The sequence below is a fragment of the Corvus hawaiiensis genome, chromosome 21, assembly GCF_020740725.1.
Source record: "Corvus hawaiiensis isolate bCorHaw1 chromosome 21, bCorHaw1.pri.cur, whole genome shotgun sequence".
Classification (NCBI taxonomy): domain Eukaryota; kingdom Metazoa; phylum Chordata; class Aves; order Passeriformes; family Corvidae; genus Corvus; species Corvus hawaiiensis.
In genome coordinates, this window is record NC_063233.1 from 3,188,474 (window position 1) to 3,207,702 (window position 19,229).

The 19,229-nt window shown below is 48.6% G+C and overlaps 1 protein-coding gene across 2 annotated transcripts in view; it reads right to left on the reverse strand.

The window, feature by feature from the left end:
* The window catches only part of COL5A1 (collagen type V alpha 1 chain), a 133,727-nt gene that overhangs the window by 92,090 nt on the left and 22,408 nt on the right, over positions 1-19,229 (reverse strand). For both annotated transcript variants that reach the window (XM_048325350.1, XM_048325349.1), the window contains exons 2-4: positions 11,160-11,327; positions 5,738-5,951; positions 4,995-5,157 (exon numbers count right to left, since the gene is read on the reverse strand). In XM_048325350.1, coding sequence (XP_048181307.1) covers positions 4,995-5,157; positions 5,738-5,951; positions 11,160-11,327 — 545 coding nt within the window. The remainder of the gene's footprint in view (positions 1-4,994; positions 5,158-5,737; positions 5,952-11,159; positions 11,328-19,229) is intronic.

The window sequence follows — 19,229 nt, forward strand, 5'->3', positions numbered from 1 at the left end:
CCTCACTGAGCTCAGGGGAGCTGTTGGAATGCTGCTGGTTTGAAGATTGCAGAATTCCAGGATTATTTAGGTGGGAAAAGGCGCCAAGATCGAGTCCAAGCTGTGCCTGGTCCCCACCTTGTCACAAACCAGGGCCCTGAGTGCCACGTCCAGGGGTTTCTTGGACACCTTCAGGGACGGGGACTCCAAACCTCCCTGGGCAGCCCCTTCCCAAGGCCTGAGCACCCTTTCCATGAAGAAATTCCTCCTGAATTGAGGAATTTCTTGCTTCTCCTCTATCAAAAGTGTCCCCCCATACCTTGGCACTGCTGTTGATGTTTGCACAGGACCTTCCTGCCACCAGGAACAGCCAAGACAGAGGTGCTGAGGCAAAATTTGGTCTAAATGTGAATTAGACATGGATTTAGACCTGAGGCTCCCATGGGTTGTCCCTGGGAGCTGAGAAAAGTCCAACTTAAATTCTCCAAGTTCACTGCACCCCAGCACACCAATCCTGGGAGTAGAGAGAGAGTCAATCTCCTCCTGGAGTTGTTTGATGTGTTAACAACAGATCTGCTTGCAAGAGAAGGCTCTGAAACTTCTCCATCCTCAAAAACAGCAAAAACCACCCTAAAAATGCACCCACATGTATAAAAAGGTGCCTTCATTTCTACCCCTCCCACTAAAGCAAAAGCTTTTGATCCAACATTGCAAGCTCAGAGTAGAACAACCTACAAAACTTTAAAAGCCCTTTCCAGAGATGAAAACAGCACAGCCAAGAGCATGGGAAGAGAAGGAGAAAGGCCTGACGAGAGCGAAATGAAATCTGGGATTATCAAGCGCAGGGATAATTGAGGTTTTTAAGTGTAAACAAGGCCCAAGATGAAAAGAGAGGAGGCATTTCAACCCCAAGAGCACCTGAAGGGCCCCAATGTCTGGGCTGGGAGCATTGATGTGTCTGTCCTGCTTTGTCCTGTGGTGCCTTGCAACTCTCAGCAGCCCTAAGAGCACCTCTGGCACCCTGCCCGGCCTCTCTGGCTCATCCCAAATTGTTTTCCCTCCATTTCTGATGTCTTGATTTCACTCATGGTCTTCAAAAAAAAGTCAAAACAACACAAAGGAGGAGAGGGAATCAAAAGCAGCATCTTTCAGCATCCTCCAGGGCGCTGTGTCCCGTCCCAGGACGGGCTTTGGCACAATTTTTGTCAGCCCCTCCTGGCCACAGGTGGCTGAGATCAGAGGAATCCACTTTTTTGGGTTTTACAGCACCAACTGCACCACTGAGACACAGTTATGGCACTCAGCTGCATAAAATAACCTCCTTTTGTCTCTAAAGGAGCCAGAAGTGACCTTAAAAAGCAATATATTCATGCTCTGAGCTTTTCCACACATGAGAAAAGTCATTTCAGCCACTCCAGGCACTGCTGCGAACCAAGAGGGTCAAAACCCCACTTAACTCGTGGGACAACGCTGCAAAATTTTACGCAGATGAACCAAAAATAATCGGCAGCAAAAGCAGCCACTTGTTCCTAGGCTGTCCTCAGCAGTTTAGCCATAACCTACTCAATTTTTTACTCATGTCCACACCACAATTTAATGATGCCAACTCCAGCCCTGGAGCCAGGGGCTGTACAAGACTTTTATCAGCACACGATAGTCCCTGACTGGCAAATCGGAAGGCAAAATGGGAAATCCAGGAGGAAAAGGCAACAGCAAGGTCTGAACAAAGCTCCTTTTGCTCATCAGGCCACCACTGGAGTAACACAGAGCAGAAAACCAGGGCTGGGCCCCTCCTCACTGCACAAACCAAATTTCTTAGCCAGCTTCTTACCTGAGATGCCTCCAACCTCCCCCACAAATGGGGTTAAGTTCACCCCATCCAGCCCAGAGAAGGAAACATTTCCCTACCACAGACTTTGGGCAGCGCTTTCCCCACACAAAGATCCTCCAGCTGTGGGTTATGGGATTGCCCTGCTCCCTGCTGGGATCCAGCACTGAGAGGTGGCTCCTGTGATAGCCCATGGGCAGAAAATGGGCATCACTGGGGTGTTTTGGGAAGTCTCCCTGGGTTTCAGGCTGAAGATGCTTTTTTTTTTTCTGTGAAAGAAAAAGCTTTCCCAAGCTTCCCCCTCTCTCCATTCCTACACTCAACCACCAGGACTTGTTTTTAATTCATGTTTAAAGAAAAGCACATTAAAAGGAGCACCTTTTCCCTCTAAAACTGAGGCACATTGACGTGTCTTGACTTCCCCCAGTGCTGCTGCACCACAGAACAGCTCTGCCTGCAGCAGGGAAGGTGTTTATCCTCCACCACAGGCTGGATTTTTGTCCTTCCCTCTCTCCCTGCAAAAAACACCCCTTTGCAGTCTCACCCAGGCACAGCTTGAAACTTCCCAACTTCCCAACCCTGCAAGAGCCCGTCCTGCCGTTTGAAAACTCCTGTTTTGAACAACAAACCCAGCACAAAACTCAACTTGTACAACCTGGGCTCGGGGCTCGGCCCCTTTTCAACCCTCCCCAGTACTCGTACAGAGACCCACACAGCCTCCCAGCTAATTGAATTTTAATGAGAGGAAGTCATTTTTCCACTGGAAGAATGTTTTGCTAGAGAAATATTTTGAAACTCCTCTAACCTTTCCTGCCAGGCTTTTTAAATTTTTTTAATTTTTTTTTTTCCCCAGCAGAACATGAGTGAGGAAGTTCCCATCCGGGCTCTTGAGCTGCTCCCCTCACAACCCCAGCCAGGGCCAGCCCTTCAATAATTACAACTTGCAAAACAAAAAGTGTTTGGGGTTGGTTTGGTTTCAGTCCTGACAAGGAGGATGTGAATTCCCACTGCTTTACAGCTCTTGTGCTGAGACACAGCCAATCCCAGAGCTGTCTCCAATCCCACTCCCACCTCACTGGGTTATTTTAATTTCCAGCAAAAGTGACAAACTCATCAGAGCCTGGCAAACCCATGGATGCAGAAAACCTCGTTAGCTGGGCTTTGCAGAGCAGCTCCTGGGGGACAGCAGCACCTTCATCTCCTGCATGTGCTCCAGAAAAGCTCAGCTTTCCAGGAATTCATAAATTTCACAGCTTACACCCTTTCCCCATTGTTCTGAGGCTTTGCCTGCACAGTTTCTGCTTAGCCTCACAGAAAGGAGAAGGGGGGAGGCAAAGGAAATGAAGTTGCTGAGATATGAAGGAAATTAGGTTCTAGTCCACTGCCTTCAGAAAACCTATTCTACCCCAGTGAAAGCTGCTGGAGTCTTGAGGACTGTGTGAGGAGGGTGACCAAAAAAAATAAAGGATAAAGATCAGAACTAGAGGGGGTTTCTATCCATGTTGTATAATATCAGTACATGTAAGACAAAGAAAAAAGAGTATTTTCTAATTATCCAGTTCTCATAAGTGCCAGCAAGATCTTGTAGCTGCAGCTTAGAGCCAGAACAGGCAAGAGAATCCTTTCCCTCCCAAAACTGAGGAGGTCTCACAGCCCCTCAGAGTTTAAGGCCTTTTCAGCAAGGGAGCCATGGCCACGGAAAAGGCTAAAAGAGGAGCAGGGAGAGCACTTCCACCCATCAACACCTGGATTCAATTCCCTTCTTGGCAGAGGAATCAGCTGTCCCAAAGTCAGGTGAGCCCTGAAGGCCACCTGGGAATACCCCAAATTTCAGGGGCAGCTATGGAAATCCTGTTATTTTACAAAGTGCACGTTTTTCATCCAGCCTGGATGTGACACCAATTCCTTTAACTGGATCTACTGGACCTGAGCTGGAGAAGAACTCACCCCTTCATGTAACAGCTCAAAACACAGCATCCAAAGCTGAAATATTTGGCAGAACGTCCAACACTTGCAGAAGACACTCCAGTACCCACTAAACCCAGCTTTTACTTTCCATTTTAATTGTTCGACTTCCCAGGGAACGTCTCTTAATTTAATACAATTTTGAGATCCAGCCCTCCCTCTGTAACTGGGACTTTGGCAGAAATATTCAGCCCATGCATTCCTGCTCTGTTTACAGCAGGCCAGCTCCCAGATGTTGGTAATATTAAACAGACTGGAACTTTCCCTCTGAGTGGCAGCAAAATGCAGACAAGATCTGGCTTTGCTATGGCTCTAATTAGCCATGGATAGGAGATATTCCCCATCCCTCTGCTGGGCTGGGGAGGCCCTGGAGACCCAGCTCTTCCTTCACTTAAATTCCATAAAAATAAGGAGCTGGAGATCAATAGGGCTTGGTTTACACCCCGTTGCACTCAGTGGTGATTTTAGGAAGCAATTCCAGCTCACGAGAAAGATCAGGAACGGGATTGTCATCCCCAGGAAAGTCTCACAAGTGCAGCAGAGCACAGAAGTTGATTTTGCCAGGGAAATGCATACATTAAACAAGCTGCTGAACAGTGGGAAAAAGCTTCTCCCATCTGTACCTTGTCTATAAATAATGCTCTGCCTCTCTGCTTCCATCACAGGAGCTCATGGGAACAGCCCACCCCTCAGGATTTTGCTTTGCCTTTGGAAGCGGAGTGTGGGAGGTGACAGGGCTGCCACCCAAGCTGTCAAAGAGAGTCCCCTCGTGTCATGGAGCAAAAGAACCAGGAATCCATGGCCAATGTGTGGAAAAAGAGCAAATTCCTACAGCCCAAGAGTGAACTGGGACTTGGGGGGGGAGCTGCTTCCCTCAGCCTTCATTCGCTGCCCCTGCAGCTCTAAATCCCAGCACGGCAATGAATGAAAACCTCGTGAGCCCTTCCCAGGCTAAATGTGCCAAGAGCTACAAAATGCCAGTGCAGAGAGGGGCTAGAACCCCAGCAAGGCCTTGAAACCAGAGAACCAGAGGAGCTCTCTCCAACAAGGTCACCCGGCCCCCAGTTTTCATCCTTACTGCGAAAAGTCAAAATAAAAACTTCAGAATTACAAACAACAGCGTTCTGCTATGCAAAAACCCAACAAAAATGTCAAAAATGAGCTGGAAGTCTCTCATCATCCCCGTGGAACGCCTCCAGAGCTGCTCTTTGCCATGGCTCACCTCAAAGACCTCCTCATCCAATATCCTGGTGCCGAACACGATGATGCCGTTGACATCGATGATGGGATGCTCGCTCCGGTCCAGGAACTTGGTGATTTTCTTTTTACAGTCCAGAACCAAGGTGACGTTTTTCTTCTGCACACTCAGAGCCACTCGGTGCCACCTGTGAGAACACAGCCCGCAGAAGGGTCAGGCAGAGCCCTGGGCTTTGCAGAACAAGGCAATGATTGTACAAAAATGAACTTTCAGGGACTGACGTTCTGCAAACCTTCGTGGAAATCCTCTTTGAGGTGAGCCTAAAGGGTTCACTGGCAAGAGAAATGCTGAGTGACAGCTTTCATCCCTCCAAGTCAGGCAGGAGAGGGCCAGTTCTGGCTTCAGCAAGAAGCAGGGATAAACACCACACAGATGACTCCCTTTTCCACCCTCTTTTTAAGCCCTGCACAAGCCTCAGCGTGGGTTTTGCACGACCAACTGATTTATTTTTAAGGCCCTTCGCAGCAAAATCAATGTTCCTATCCCCACAAGTACCAGACAGCGGCACTGATTGCTCATTTACAATTCTTACAGATGTCAAATGAATCCACTGAAGGCCAAAATGACAGACTGGGGCACCTGTCAGCAGCCAGGGGTGTGCAAACACATTTCTACAGGCATGACTCCTCTTTTACACAACGTTCAACATGCTGGCATCCATACAAACAACGAACTGTTTTTTCCTTGGTGCACAAAATGTCACTTACTTGCCATCTGCTAGGTTAATGCCTCTAAAGAGAGGATAGTCTTCTGGGCCTGGCTTTCCTGTATGGTCTTCATACAGGAATACAGGAGATCTACCCAACTCCACACCAATTTGCTGGATCCCTTGCTCATTGTAAATTGAGATCAAGAAGGACTGACCTCCTTTCTTCGCTTTTACAGTGGTTAGAATGGAGAAGTCCTCTGGGAAGGGGGAAGCTGGAGTGGAAAAGCAAAGAGGTTAGTGAGGCTTCCTCAAAAAAATCAATCCCTACACGAACAGTCTGCAACATCAGCAGCCCTCAAAATTTATACAGGGCCAGGTGAAGATCTGGCTTTTCCCCAAATACTCTGGAGTGAAACCCCTGTGCTGAGGAAACAGAAATTCTACAAAAGTTGGCTTAAATTTGTATTATTTGCACCCAACCCTTCCTCAAGAAGCTCCCCTAAAGCTTTTTAGGAGACAAGGCAAAAACTTTCTGTTATGTACATCATTGGGGGGGGCTCCAAATGGACTTAAGATGCCAAAGGGACAGAGGAAATCAAGCATCAACACAATCTTGAAGGGTTTTGTTTAAGGGAGTAGGGAATTGCATCAGGATTTGTCCACTCCAGATGAGAACAGAGGAATTTGTGGTTTTGGCTTTCAGGGTTGCTGTGGACACACACAAAAAAATCTGAGAAAGGAAATAAATCTGGCAATCAGTAGAAAATGCTGATTTGTTTGCTTATTAAACAGCATCTCATTTCCTGCCTTTTTCTCCTCTCAGGAAAGAACTGGGTCTGATCACAGGTGATTTCTGTCTTTATTTCTGCAAGGTTTTCAGGATTAAAGCCAGGAACTCCTGTCAGTACATGGTCAATCTGCAAGGCCAGACAGACACATCTACAGTTTCGAGTCAATCTGGGCATCACCCTCTTGCAGAAACCCAAACTCCTCTGTTTGGCTTTCTCTGCCACTCAGACCGAAAAAAATGTGCCCAGACTGAAAATCCTGGATGCACACCCCAAACAGGGCAGCTTAAAAACCACCAGGAGCACTCCTAAAGAAGATTTCTTGATCAAATTATACACACAACCCCCTCAGATGCTGCATTTCAGAGCATGGGCCTTGCAGGGAATCTCCCCTTGGAGGTCCAGGCTTTCCAAAACAAGGATTGCTTTGTACCTCTGGAGAAATCTTCAGGCACAGCAGGGCAGAGCAAAGTGGGGCAGCCCCACCGTGGGGTTTGTGACACGTGTGGCACTGGTGGCACCCAGGGGACACAGGGATCCCGTTTAAACTGCAGATGTGCAGCCAAATAAACCACAAAAAGCATCAAGCTCAGTGCCCAGAAGCTTCAAATAGATTTTCTTCACTACTTTAGATTTTTCCTAGATGGCATCCCAGGGGGATTTGACTCAGGGAGGGGATGAGGAACGTGGCAGTGGGGAGTTCTTGGCACCACAGCAAAGCTGGAGTTCAAACACAGAGGTCCTGAGCTCATCCTCCTCCTCTTCTGCCTGGGAGGTGCTTAAATTTTTAGGAAGGAAATGTTTTAAATGTATTTATCTGCCTTCAGCAAGGAAGGGGATGAGGCAGGAGCTGCACCAAAACCAGAACTGCTACAGAGCAAAGGGAGATAACTGAGGATACCTTTCCAGCAAGTTAACCCCCCTCACCTTGGGTAAATAACATCTGGGAAGCAGCAGAAAGCAGCACTCTGCAGAGAGGCCTCCCAGTCAGGAATTAAATGCCATTATAGCCTGATTTATCCCCAGGACACAGCCCTGGATATTTGGCAAAAGCAGCACCCGATTCTGGTGCCTCCCACTGGATGCCCTGAGCTTTATCCCCCTCCCCTGTGCACAAACCCTCCTGGAGCACTGAGAGAGGACCATATGCCTTCCTGGCTCCAATTACAGCCTACAGATTTGGGCCTTTTATGTAAAATAGTTCATGTCCAAAATTTCATTAGGAACCCACAATACAGTACCTTTCAACTCGGACAAGCTGCCAACTCATTAAAAAGCTGCTTTTAATTTTTTTTTCATTATTATCAAAATGTCTCCATGGTGATGCGAGTTTCTCAACCCAAATAACCATAATGGATGAATTATAGCTGACATTACTCTGTTACTGCTCTGCTGTCCTGGCAAAATAACAATGCCTGCACTGTCAGAGCCAGAAATGACCCAGGCTGCTGCAAGATGGATGAAAGCACATCCCCACCCACCCCAATACTGATAAATACATCATCATAAATACACCAAGCACGGAGAAATTGACCCAAATCCCTCCAAAACAATGGAGACATCCCTCCAACAAAGGCTTTGGGATGGAGTCCTCCTCTTTGATTCACTCCTCAAACAAGCTCACGCTGTGAGATGCTGCGCATCCAGCGCTGCACCAGCGCGGGCTCTGGCTCGGCATCCCCCTCCCACCCTGTGGCCAAAGCCTTTCAAAATTGCTCCAAGGGACCTCCTGCAAGGCAGCAGCATGGGGGGGAGCCCCCAGTCCTGCTGAAGCTGAAGGAGCTCCAGGGTGGGCACGGTTGAATCCGTGGGATGCTCCAATGGATGAGCCGGAGTGAGGCTGAGCCTCTTCTTTCTCGAGCAGCACGGTTAAAGGCTCTTGTACAACCTCGTGGGCTCTGAACAGGGCAAGTTGTGACCTTCCTCCTAATCCAGGCATACCCAAACACAGCCTAAAACAGAGTCCTGCTCCTGATCTGGGAAGGGCAGGAAAGCTTGAGCTGCTGGATAGCAAAAATCAGGAAAAGCAGGGAGTTGATCCCATTCCTGGCACAAACACAAAGCGAGAAGGTGGCATTTCCAGAGCCTTTAAAGTTTTCCCCTTCAAAGGAAAGCTGTTTTCCAATGGTGTCACCAATTTCTGGCCTTTTCCTTCATCTGAGGAGACTCTCAACTGTGCAATGGCCTGTTTTCCTCAGGGGTGACTGCTTGAGCTCTAACAGAGATTTCTGAGAAGGCAAATGACAATTGCAAATTTGATGGGAGCACACAAATGACATTTTGCTGGCTGCCACTGAAACCCTGGCCTTTCTTGCTTCTCCTGGAAGAGCACAGATTTTGCTGGGAAGCAGGACTTCTTTAGGGAGCCGGGGCAAAAAGCATCTCAGCAGATTTTTCTCACTCTTTTGAGCTTGAAAAAACAAGTTTTATATACATATATATATATATATATATACACACACACACATACATCTTGCTTTGATGGCTGTGGCAGCAGAATGCAAAGCCCATGAAATTACATCTTAGAAAAGCAGCAACTTCTAATTAGCACAAAATATTCTGTGCAGAGCTCGTTTGCCAAGGGTGCTCCAGAGCAGAGAGGGAAAGCTCTTCTCCGACCCACCCTCCTGGTGACACAAAAGCCTTAAAACCACATTCCCCCGGGAAGCTGCCCTGCAATTACTTTGTTATCTTTATCCCCTCTCTCATTTGGGGGCAGGAGCTGAAGTCACATCTTGTGAAGGAGATGAGGAAACATCCGTAGATCTGCTGGAAAACACTGGGAGTCCTTCACTTGGCTCTTCCCTACTTCCTGAGCAAGCAGCAGAGAAGCCTCAATGACTCTGCAAGTTTCCAGGGGGACTGAGCTGCTTCAAACACCCCGTGCTTGCCCAGGTGATGAAATGATGGAAAAGTTGCTCCATAAATCCATCCAGATCTTCTCACCCGAGGAAGATGCGAGCCAAGAACTCGGTGAGGGTGAGGATATAAAAGTAACAAGGTAGGAGACAACCAAGAAAATCTTCTACAATGCTGAGTTCCCTGCTGGGACCAGGATTCAGTTCTCTCAGGATCCAGTTCCCTGCTGGGACCAGGGTTCAGTTCTCCATGCTTGAGTTCCCTAGGTCAGAGCTGCTGTGATCCAATCCCCTTGTTAAATAATCAGCCAGAATATTCCAGCCTTGTTTTTACATCTTCACTTCTTGCTGGTTTCTGTTACATAGAATGACCAGGCAAGACTCCACAGTAGCTACAGAAACTGCTGGCAAGCTCTCAGATCCACTCCAGTTGGATATTCCAAACTGGAACCATTTCCTTTGAACACTTTTGAGCTTGTAGACACCAGGCCTAAAATTCTAACTCATTTCAGGAACGTGACATGAAGGCACAACCTGTGCAGTTGTGAAATTATCTGTGATCAGATAGAACTTTCCTGCCCTGGGCAGCAATAAAGCCAAATTTAGGGTCTGGTTTGCCCTTCTGCAGACACTTAAACCCAGCTTTAGGCCAGACTGAGCAGCTCCTTTGCTAAGGGTTGGCCTTGCAATGATGTCCAGCCTGACACACGTTGCACTCCTCTATCTCCAGGTCAGGCTGAGTTTTTAGGTGAGACACAGCCTGTGCTCCTGCTCACCGCGGATTAAATGTAATTATTGTCACAGCAGGATAATAATGAAGGCTGAAAATAACCTCAACAACGAGGGAACTGCAGGAGGGGAGGGTTGGAAGCACATCCCCAGCCCAGCCTCAAAGTCTTGATTTGTGCTTCTGCCAGGCTGGGGCTGATGGATGCCCTGGTTAATTAAGAAGCACTGCTGGTGGCACAGCCCATTAGCTCGGATTTAGCCAATCCATTCATCCCCTCCCAAGCACTGAGGGAGGACGTGTGTGCCTGCCTTGCCTAAATCCCCTCCTGCCTCCCACAGGAGGCACAAGCAGCTCCTTTCTGCCTCCTGCCAAACCTGCCTCAGCAAAGGCACTTTTCTCACCAAACCAAGTCCTGCCCTGCCTGATTCCAGCATCCCAGCATTCCCCCAGGTGAAACAGGGACACCTGGAAGGCTTGGGAAGGAAGGATTTGGGTGGTGACTGGATCTCTCAGGCAGGGAGGAGTTTGGGTCCACAGCTTCCTCTCACGAACACATTTGACTCTGTAGTGATTATGCCATGGCCTGAAAAATTCAACTCAGGCAGCAATAAAATGGTCAGTGCTCCTCAAGGGCTTTGTGCCTTCCTCTAACGAGCCTCCCATCCCTTCAAACAACTTTCCTCGGGACATCTGTTCCTATGGGACAGCCTGTTATTTTTATGTGGTGATTATTTGTGTTAGGAGAGACACCACAGCCCCAGAACCAGACCCCACTGTGCTTGGCACTCCCCAGGCACTGAACAAAACACAGCCTGTGCTCCTCTGCCTCCTCCAGGGCTCTGTCCCCAGCTGGGTGTCACCCTGTGAGAATGAGGAGGAGGAACTTTCCAGTCTGGGAGGGAGCAGATGTGGCACTGGCCACATCTTGTGCAGTGACAGCCACCACCTCGTGCAGACACAGTGATAAAAGGATATTATTTGGTGGCTGGAGATCTGCAGCCCCCTGAAACAGCACAGCCACTGCAAACACGCTGGGGAAATGAAGGAATTACACAGAGAAAAGGATCAGACACTTCCATGGGATAAAGAAAAAGCTGGACTCACCAGGATACAGCTGCTTTGTCGGGGCACTGAGCTGAGCATCTTTTGTTACTCTGTAAGCAACGTCTGCTTCTTTTGAAGATCTTCTGCTTGTGCAAAACCCTGTGGTTTTTGTGATACCGTCAGGTAAATTATGAAAATCTAACACCTTCAAGAGGTCTGCGGGTTCAGCTGCAAACAGAAAAGGAGAAAGAAGAATTAGGAGACAACAGGAGTGGCACTGCTCGGCTCCAAATCAGCCTTGCAACACACAAATCAATCACCACAGCCTTAAAGCCAGCTGAAATCTGCTTTCAATACAAGGTTAATGCCAGCTGCAGAGCTGGGCCGTGGTCAAAGGCACCAATTCAGGGCAGAGAGGAGCAGCAGAGCAGCTGTCTGCACCAGGGCAGGGGGTAGAACACACTGCCCTGTTTGTCCCAGGAGCTGGATTGTCCTGGATGTCTTCACCCAGCCTCCATCACTCAAGTACATCCTGAAGATTAAGCACCAGGCAGGAAATTCCTGATCTGAGGGAAAGGCTTTAAACCAAGCACTTCCCACCACACCAATACAAACCTTCCCGTTCTTTTGGCTTAAGGTGGTTGAAGCAAAAAGTTATTTGGAAGCAAACACCTGAGCAAGGCTCCCTTGAGGGACAGAGATCAGGCAAAACAATCACACACAAACCCACAGTGGCTGGGATGACAGGAAAACTCACAAGGAACGTTCTGGGATACGAAGCAAGGCGAGGAGGCAAAGATGCTGCACAAGTCCTCCTCAGGCAGCTCAAGCCCAGGCAGTTGCCACCAGGTATTCCTCAGGTATCCCACGACACCAGGATTCCTGCACAGCCACCAGTGCACCCAAGTGTGCAGCTGGATGGCCAAAACCCCACAGGTGCTTTACAGAAAAGGGAAAAAACCTGAGTTTTGATTCATGGTGTGCAGCAAAAAGCTCCTTTCCTCACTCACATCCCATTAAGCTCCGATCCTGAGGTTTTAATTAATGAGGAGACCTTGCCTGACATCCCACACCAGCACAGGCAGAGCAGCTTCACCTCCAGATGTTCAGGTCTCTGGGACATCAATTAAGTCACGCAAGTGAAGCATCTCATTAACTTCCTAATCTGCTCTTGCTCACCTCAGGAGAGGTGGAGGCTCCAGAAGCAGAACAGCCAGACCTGACTTTAAACCCTTAAATGAAATTATTTTGAATTTTGACTCGATAGCTGGAGCCAAATGGTGTCAGAAACATGAACCAGTCCAGCAGGGCCCAAAGCAAACTGGGCTGCACTGGTTTTGGCTGCGGTAGGGTTAAATCTCATCCTAGAAGCTGATATGGGGCTGCATTTGGGATTTGGGCTGAACACAGGGCTGATAACATGGGGATGTTTTCATCACTGCTGGGCAGGGCTTGCACAGAGCCGAAGGATTTTCTGTTCCTCTTTCATCAGGCTGGGGGTGCACAAGGAGCTGGGAGGGGACATTGATCCAAGGGATATTCCATGCCATGGTGGAGAGCGGGAAAAAGAGCGGGACACTTGAACTGACGGTGTTTGTCTTCCCAAAAAAATCATTATCTGTGCTAAAGCCCTGCTTTCCATGCCCAGGGGGAGGGAGAAGAATTCCTTGCTTTATTTGCCCTGCTTTACCTATTAAACCACCTTTATCTCAACCCACAATTACTTTTTTTTCCTCCCTTTTTCTGATTCTCTTCCCCATCCCACCTGGCTGCATCCATGGGGAAGGGCTGCACCACGTCCACGAGCACTGAGCACAAGCAGCAGTGGGAAGAAAGAGCACAGACAGACCTTTTCCAATACCACAAGTTTTGGTTACCAATAAGCTCAGCCCAATGTTTGCATGGAAAATTGATGTCCATTGTTAGGCAGCTTTGAAAAGTTTCCACAATCCTGAGAAACTGGGCCCTCCATGAGAGATTACAAACACATGGCAAAGCCAAGGGAACAGTGCAGATAATAAAGGAGCTGAGGGAGCCTGGCCTGAGCAGCAAACAGCTGGAATATTTCCTCATCCCTCATCCTCATCAGGCCGTGCATGGACGACACGTTTGTCTGAGCTATCCTTGCCACTTGGATCCTCCCCTTGCCTTCAACTACATTTTATTCCACACAAAATACCTGCACATCTACAGCCTGAGTCGTGTTCAGGCAACCAAAATGCAATAAAACTCCATCCTTGCTTCCAGTCACAACCCTGTGCTCCAAGAGCTGCAGAGCAGCCAGCTCCTAAGCTGCCTCCAACATTTATTTAGGGAGGAGAAGGGGGGGAAAGGCACAGGCAAGGGGAAGAGATGTAAATTCCAGACTCCTGACATCAGCTGGGTCCCCATGCCAGGTGTGGGGGGTTGGAGCTCTGTGTGCACATCCAGAAGTGCTCGCAGGAATAGGAACATCTGCAGAGGAATCCATCCTCTGCATGGATTTACCTGTGGGGGCAAAAGTGCCCCTGCAGCGGTCACAGGGAAGTGATGGAGCCTCAGCGGGGGACTGGAACCCCTCCAGGAGCCCACCAGCCACAGGTTTGGAGCTCCAGCCCCTGTCTGGAGCCCTCTGAGCAATCCCAACCCACCCCCAGTGCCCTGGTGCAGCACTTCTCATCCCTAAAGGACGATCCAGGCACCTGCACTGCCTCCAAACACTGCAATTCATCTTCATTCCCCAGGAAGATCCTCTGTGCCTCCAGAACGATGATGAATTAGGGCAGAGCGAGCTATGAAAGCAGAAAACCAGTCTGGCGCTGCACAAAGCAACTGAAAAGCAGGCAGGTGACCAGCAGGAGAGGGAATCCTCTGCTCCCAGTGTCCCACCTCTCCTGGAAATCAGAGAGGAGGTGAGGAGCCAGCCAAAGCCCCACAGCCCCCTCATCACAGAGCAGCATTTCAGCAGCAGGAAAAGCCCCAGCCCTGCCCACAAAGATGAGCTGCACACAGCAGCAGCTCTCACTCCTGCCCAGCCAAGCACTTCAGTTATTTCCACAGGATTTTTCCAAATCCAAGCGCAGCAATCTCCTGTAGGAGCTGCAAGGACACCGTGCACAGGAGGACAGAGACCTGACTGACTGAATTCCAGGGGATTTCTTACAGGTTTGCTCTGGGCTTGGCCTTCAGCCGAGAGCTGAACGAGCTGTGGCTTTATGAAAGCTTTCTTTTCACTCTCTGTGTCATGAATAACATCCCTATGCAGCATCTCACACAGGAACATTCTCTGCTCGAGGTGCACAGAGCTCCCCTGAGGCACCAACTCAGCCCCTGCTGGGTCAATATGCCCAGCACACAGAGAGACAAACCCCAAACACCCCAAATTTTACCAAAATCAGACCAGAGGTTGCCCCAACAATCTGCAAAGTCCTTGATTAAGACCAAAAAGGAGCCTGACTTCCCATTTTAACTCAGCAGAGAGGGCAGGGCCCAAGCAAGCTCTGCAATGCCCAGAGTAGAAATAACGGTGCAGAGCACTGGAGGAAGGGACAGAGGGAGAAAAATTAGTGCCAGAAGTCTGGCTTTTTTTCATTTCCAGGGAAATGGGGAACAAAGTGATTGTCCCATTCCTGGAAGTGTCCAAGGCCACGTTGGACAGGACTTGGAGCCACCTAGGCTGGTGGAAGGTGTCCCTGCCCATGGGACCTTCACCACTCTGTGATTTGGTGATTCTGTGAATGACTCAATGAAGAACCAACAGTGGCAAAAAGAGGAATTAAATCCCCAATTCCTCCACCACCACAATTAACCACAACCTTTCTGTGATCACCTGATTCCCAGCTCCTTAAACACCTGTTAAAACCTGGATCAGAGGCTGCTGATATTTTATCACTCTGCCCTGACCCAGCAGTGGCCAACAGAGACTTTTTCTCTCTCTCCTTTCAATATTAGAGCAAACCAAGCAGGATTCTTTGACACAAACCCCTGGCTTTGGGCTGGCCATCCACCTGCCACCACTACAGCCAAACCACCCTCTTGGACTCAGCCAAGAGCAGAAAAATCCCTCCAGAACTCCAAAGGAAACCAGAATTTAAGCCGGCATTAACATCCACCAATGGATATCTGAGCCCACCAAACCCCCCCTGCCCAGGAGCAAACCCCATTTCCAACTCTCCTTCCCCTGACTGTTCTTTAAGACAAATTTTTAGAGGAGAAGATGCCTTAAACCCTGCTGCTCCTTCAGGATATGTGCAATAACAAATAAGGATTTTATTTCAATCCATTACACCTGTCAGTCACAGAGCACAGCACAACCAGCTCTGCTTCAGCCACTGCAGGGAAGGGCAGGGAAACGCTTTCTCTACTCAACCATTATCCAAAAGTTAAATTATTTGATTTCCCATCCTAATTTTTGGTTTTTCCTCCTAATTCCATCTTCCCTGGCCACGGCATCCCACGGGGAATGCTGTCCTGTCCTCGAGCACTCCTGCAAGGGCTCAGGGGGTCAGCCCAAAGAGGGCACACACCACCAGCTCCCCAGCTTGATGCTCTTAAAAGGAGGATGGAGCAGCATGAAAATCAGGAAAATAGTTAAATAGTATTCACCCCTCAAAAAAACCCGACAAAACAACATCAAACCAAACCAAACCAACCCCCAAACAAACCAAAACAACCCCAAACAAACCAAAACACCAAAAAAAAAAAAAAAAAAAAACCAAAAAAAAAAACCCCAGAAAATCCCAGGAACCCAATGGAAATGTTGCTCTTGAAATTCGGTGTAAGATGGAGCTGCAGCTCCTGCTCTGCAAATCCCAGCCTCAGCCAGCAGTCATTAATCTAAGCCATATTTATGCCTGTAATAATAATTTTTAACACCTGAAGCAAAGCTCTTGAACAACCCCAAAGCACCGCTTTAAGTCACTTGTGTGTTACTTGTGCATCTCTGTGTTCCCAGCGTGTGAAAAATTCCCGAATCACGGGCACCAAACCTCCAAACAAATCGCATTTTTCAAGGTCGTTAATGAAATGCTGATCCCCGAGGAAAGCCACAGTGTTTAAACTTGTCACTGAGCTGAAGGCTGCAGCTCCTGAGGATCACCAGTGCTGGGAACAGACACTCCCTGTGCTGTCCCAGTTCTCCCAGTGCAGTGAACTGGGCAGCACCGGACGAAAGGAAAAGCCAGGCTTCTAAAAAGAGCACGGTCTGCATTCCAGGGAATTCTAAAGCTGAGCTCTGCCCAAGCTGGTCTATGAACCTGCCCATGGCAGGGGTGGAATGAGATGAGCTTTAAGGTCCCTCCCAACCCAAACCAGTCTGGGATTCTGTGACAAAATTTATGGGATTTCCTGGAATCTTTCTTCAATTTTTTGCCTTCCACCACCCTTCAAAGTGGAAAAAACTCATCTTGAGACACAAATTTCCTGTGCACAGCTGCCCTGTTGTTGTGTTAACGCCACAACTGAGATATTTGGGGGTCTGCAGGAGGGGTCAGCAGCCTGGAACAGGAGAACTTTCTTCCATATTCACTTTTGGAGCAGCCAGAGGACATCCCAAAGCCCTTCAGGACTTAATGCTGCAGCTCTCAGTCACGCTGTGGTTGATGTGCAGTGGTTTGAGGCCATAAGGTGAAGGATGAATAACCATTCCCAGCTCATTCCAGGTGCCCTCTGCAACTTCCCCATCCCTTACCACCAGTCCCACCAGGCTGGGGATTCTCATCCCAGCAGCAGGGATGTGGATTTGCTGGGATGTAAAGCCTCCTTATAGGAACAAGCAACAGAAATTTGTCATTTATCTCCCAGCAAGCAGTGACAGCAAATAAAGGGAATAAGGATTATTTCAGGAGCAGCATCTCCTTGAAAAGAATTTCAAGATGCCTTCCACTATCCCAGGTTGCTCCAAAACCCATCCAGCCTGGCCTTGGACTCTTGCAGGGATGGGAAATCCACAATTTCTCTGCACAGCCTGTGCCAGGCCTCCCCACTCTCACACAGAGGCTGTTCCATATTTTTAAGGGAAAAGGTGTTTTCCAGCAGAACCCCAAAGCATGAGGGGTCAGAGCAGCTGCTGAGGGACAGAAGGAGCCATCTGTGATCCCAAAGCTTTAATCCCAACGTGGAAAACCCATCCAAGGTCGGGGTCCCTCCATGAGGGAGCTGAGAATTCCCACGACAGAGGGACTGGTGCTCCACATTGTTCCAAAGAAACCCTTCCCCTTCCAGCTCTACCAGCCTTGGCTTCTTTAAGCACTTTTCCAAGATATTCTTGGCCCTACATAAACACTCAATTATTGCCTTTGGACCCAGGCAGGGCAGAGCCCTTTCCCTGGGCTCCAGGTTTCTCACTCCCCAGAGGTTGACAGGAACATCTGGGCTTAGATTTGGAATTAAATACAAAGAGGTATTTATACATGATATCCTAATTTAGGTATATTCTGTTTTATTATCCCTAGAGTTCCTGTGTCAGATGCACAAGAAATAAGTGAGGACTGGAAGCTGCTTCCCCTTAGTGATGCTTTTTTTATGGAGCTGGGAGTCTCCTTTTCAGGCTTCTGGGATTTCAACAATTTTGACTCCTTATCTAAACGCTTTTCACCACAGCTGACCCAGCTGCAGCCCTGGGATAACTGACTAAAACAGGGTGGCAGAGGCTAAAATAAAAACCAGGGCCCAAAATAAGGATATCAAGCACCAGTTGCTGTTGCTCCAGCATCCTTTGGATGGGCTTTACAGAGCCTCTTAAATTCTTCAGCACCCCAGCAGCCCAATAAACCACAATTATTTATTTGGGCAAAGAGAAAAGGCATTTTAAGCAGGAGAATCGAGGAATGCGAGCTGCAGGACTGAAGTTTGTTCCCTAGGAAGGGGCAGAATAGAGGGAATAAATAAAACCCAGCTACGGAAGGGGTCAGGGCTCATCTGCTCCTCCCAAGAGCTTCCACAGAGCTCTGTCAATTCACACTGCTCCAGATTGCAGAATATTTCACCAATGACTCATGACATCCCCTTATTTATTTATTTTTTCTTTTAAAAAAGCCCAAATAGTCCCAACTGGGAACAAAGGAAACCATTGTGCAGGGTCAGATTGGAAGGATCCTATGTATAATCCCAAAAGGAAAAGAAAGAAACCCAGAACTGACACTGGAGCAGCTCAGAGACTCCATTAAACTCAAAAAAAAAATCAAATAATCCCTGTTCCTTTGAGCAGAAATCTTTTTTTTAAAATTAATTTTTTTAAAATAATCAATCATTTGGGTTTCTAACAAAGCTAACAGTGAGCAAAGAGCAAGGTTTTCCTTCATGGAATATAATTAAACAATCTGCTGCAAATTCCATGCAAAACTTACAGATACAATGCCCAGAAATCAGGCAAATGCTGAGGATTTGGGGGGAAATCCCAGCCCTGTTCAAGGGCAGCAAAAATTCCGCACATTTTAAGAGCTGAGGATTTGGGATTCTCCCTTGGGAGGAGGAAAAAAAGAATCCATCAGTAAAAAGATGGCTCAGAGGAGGAGGATGGGCTTTTCCTGGAGCAGATCCGGCCAGGAAAATCCCTGTCCCACGCCAGCCTGGGAGCCAGGACATGTCCCTGCACAGCCAAGGGACAAATCCATCCCTGGACACTTGGGGACAGCAGCTGCTCCAGGACAACAGCACCCACACCGGGTATTTTGCCACTTTCAAGGATCTGCTGCCCCCCATAACCACAAATCCCGGGAAAAAGCAATGAGAAAACCCCAGGGAAGAGGGGAAGAGGGTGGTGGGGTCCCTAAAAGGGCAGGTCTGAGGGTGCAAAGGCAGCGCACAGCATTTCCCTTTCCCTGCTCGTGGGCAGGGATCAGTGGGATTCTCCCTGGGCAGGTCCAGGCCCCAAGGCAGGTCCAGGGCACAAATTCTTCCTTGCTGAAGGAAAAGCCCCATCCATGGAGCAAGAAAAGCACAAAGCCTTTTAGGGCAGAGCCCGAGTGAAGCCGTGTCACCCTCTGACCCACATCAGTGACTGTTCAGCGTCCTGGGAATTTTTAGGAGCTCGCCCTGACAGCGGGATCGGAGGAATGAGGTGAATCACCAGCTCCAGGGGCCGTCCTTGCTCTCCTCACATCCCACCCTGCCCACGGGGCTGCTCCCATCCTGTCCCATCCCAGCCAGCCC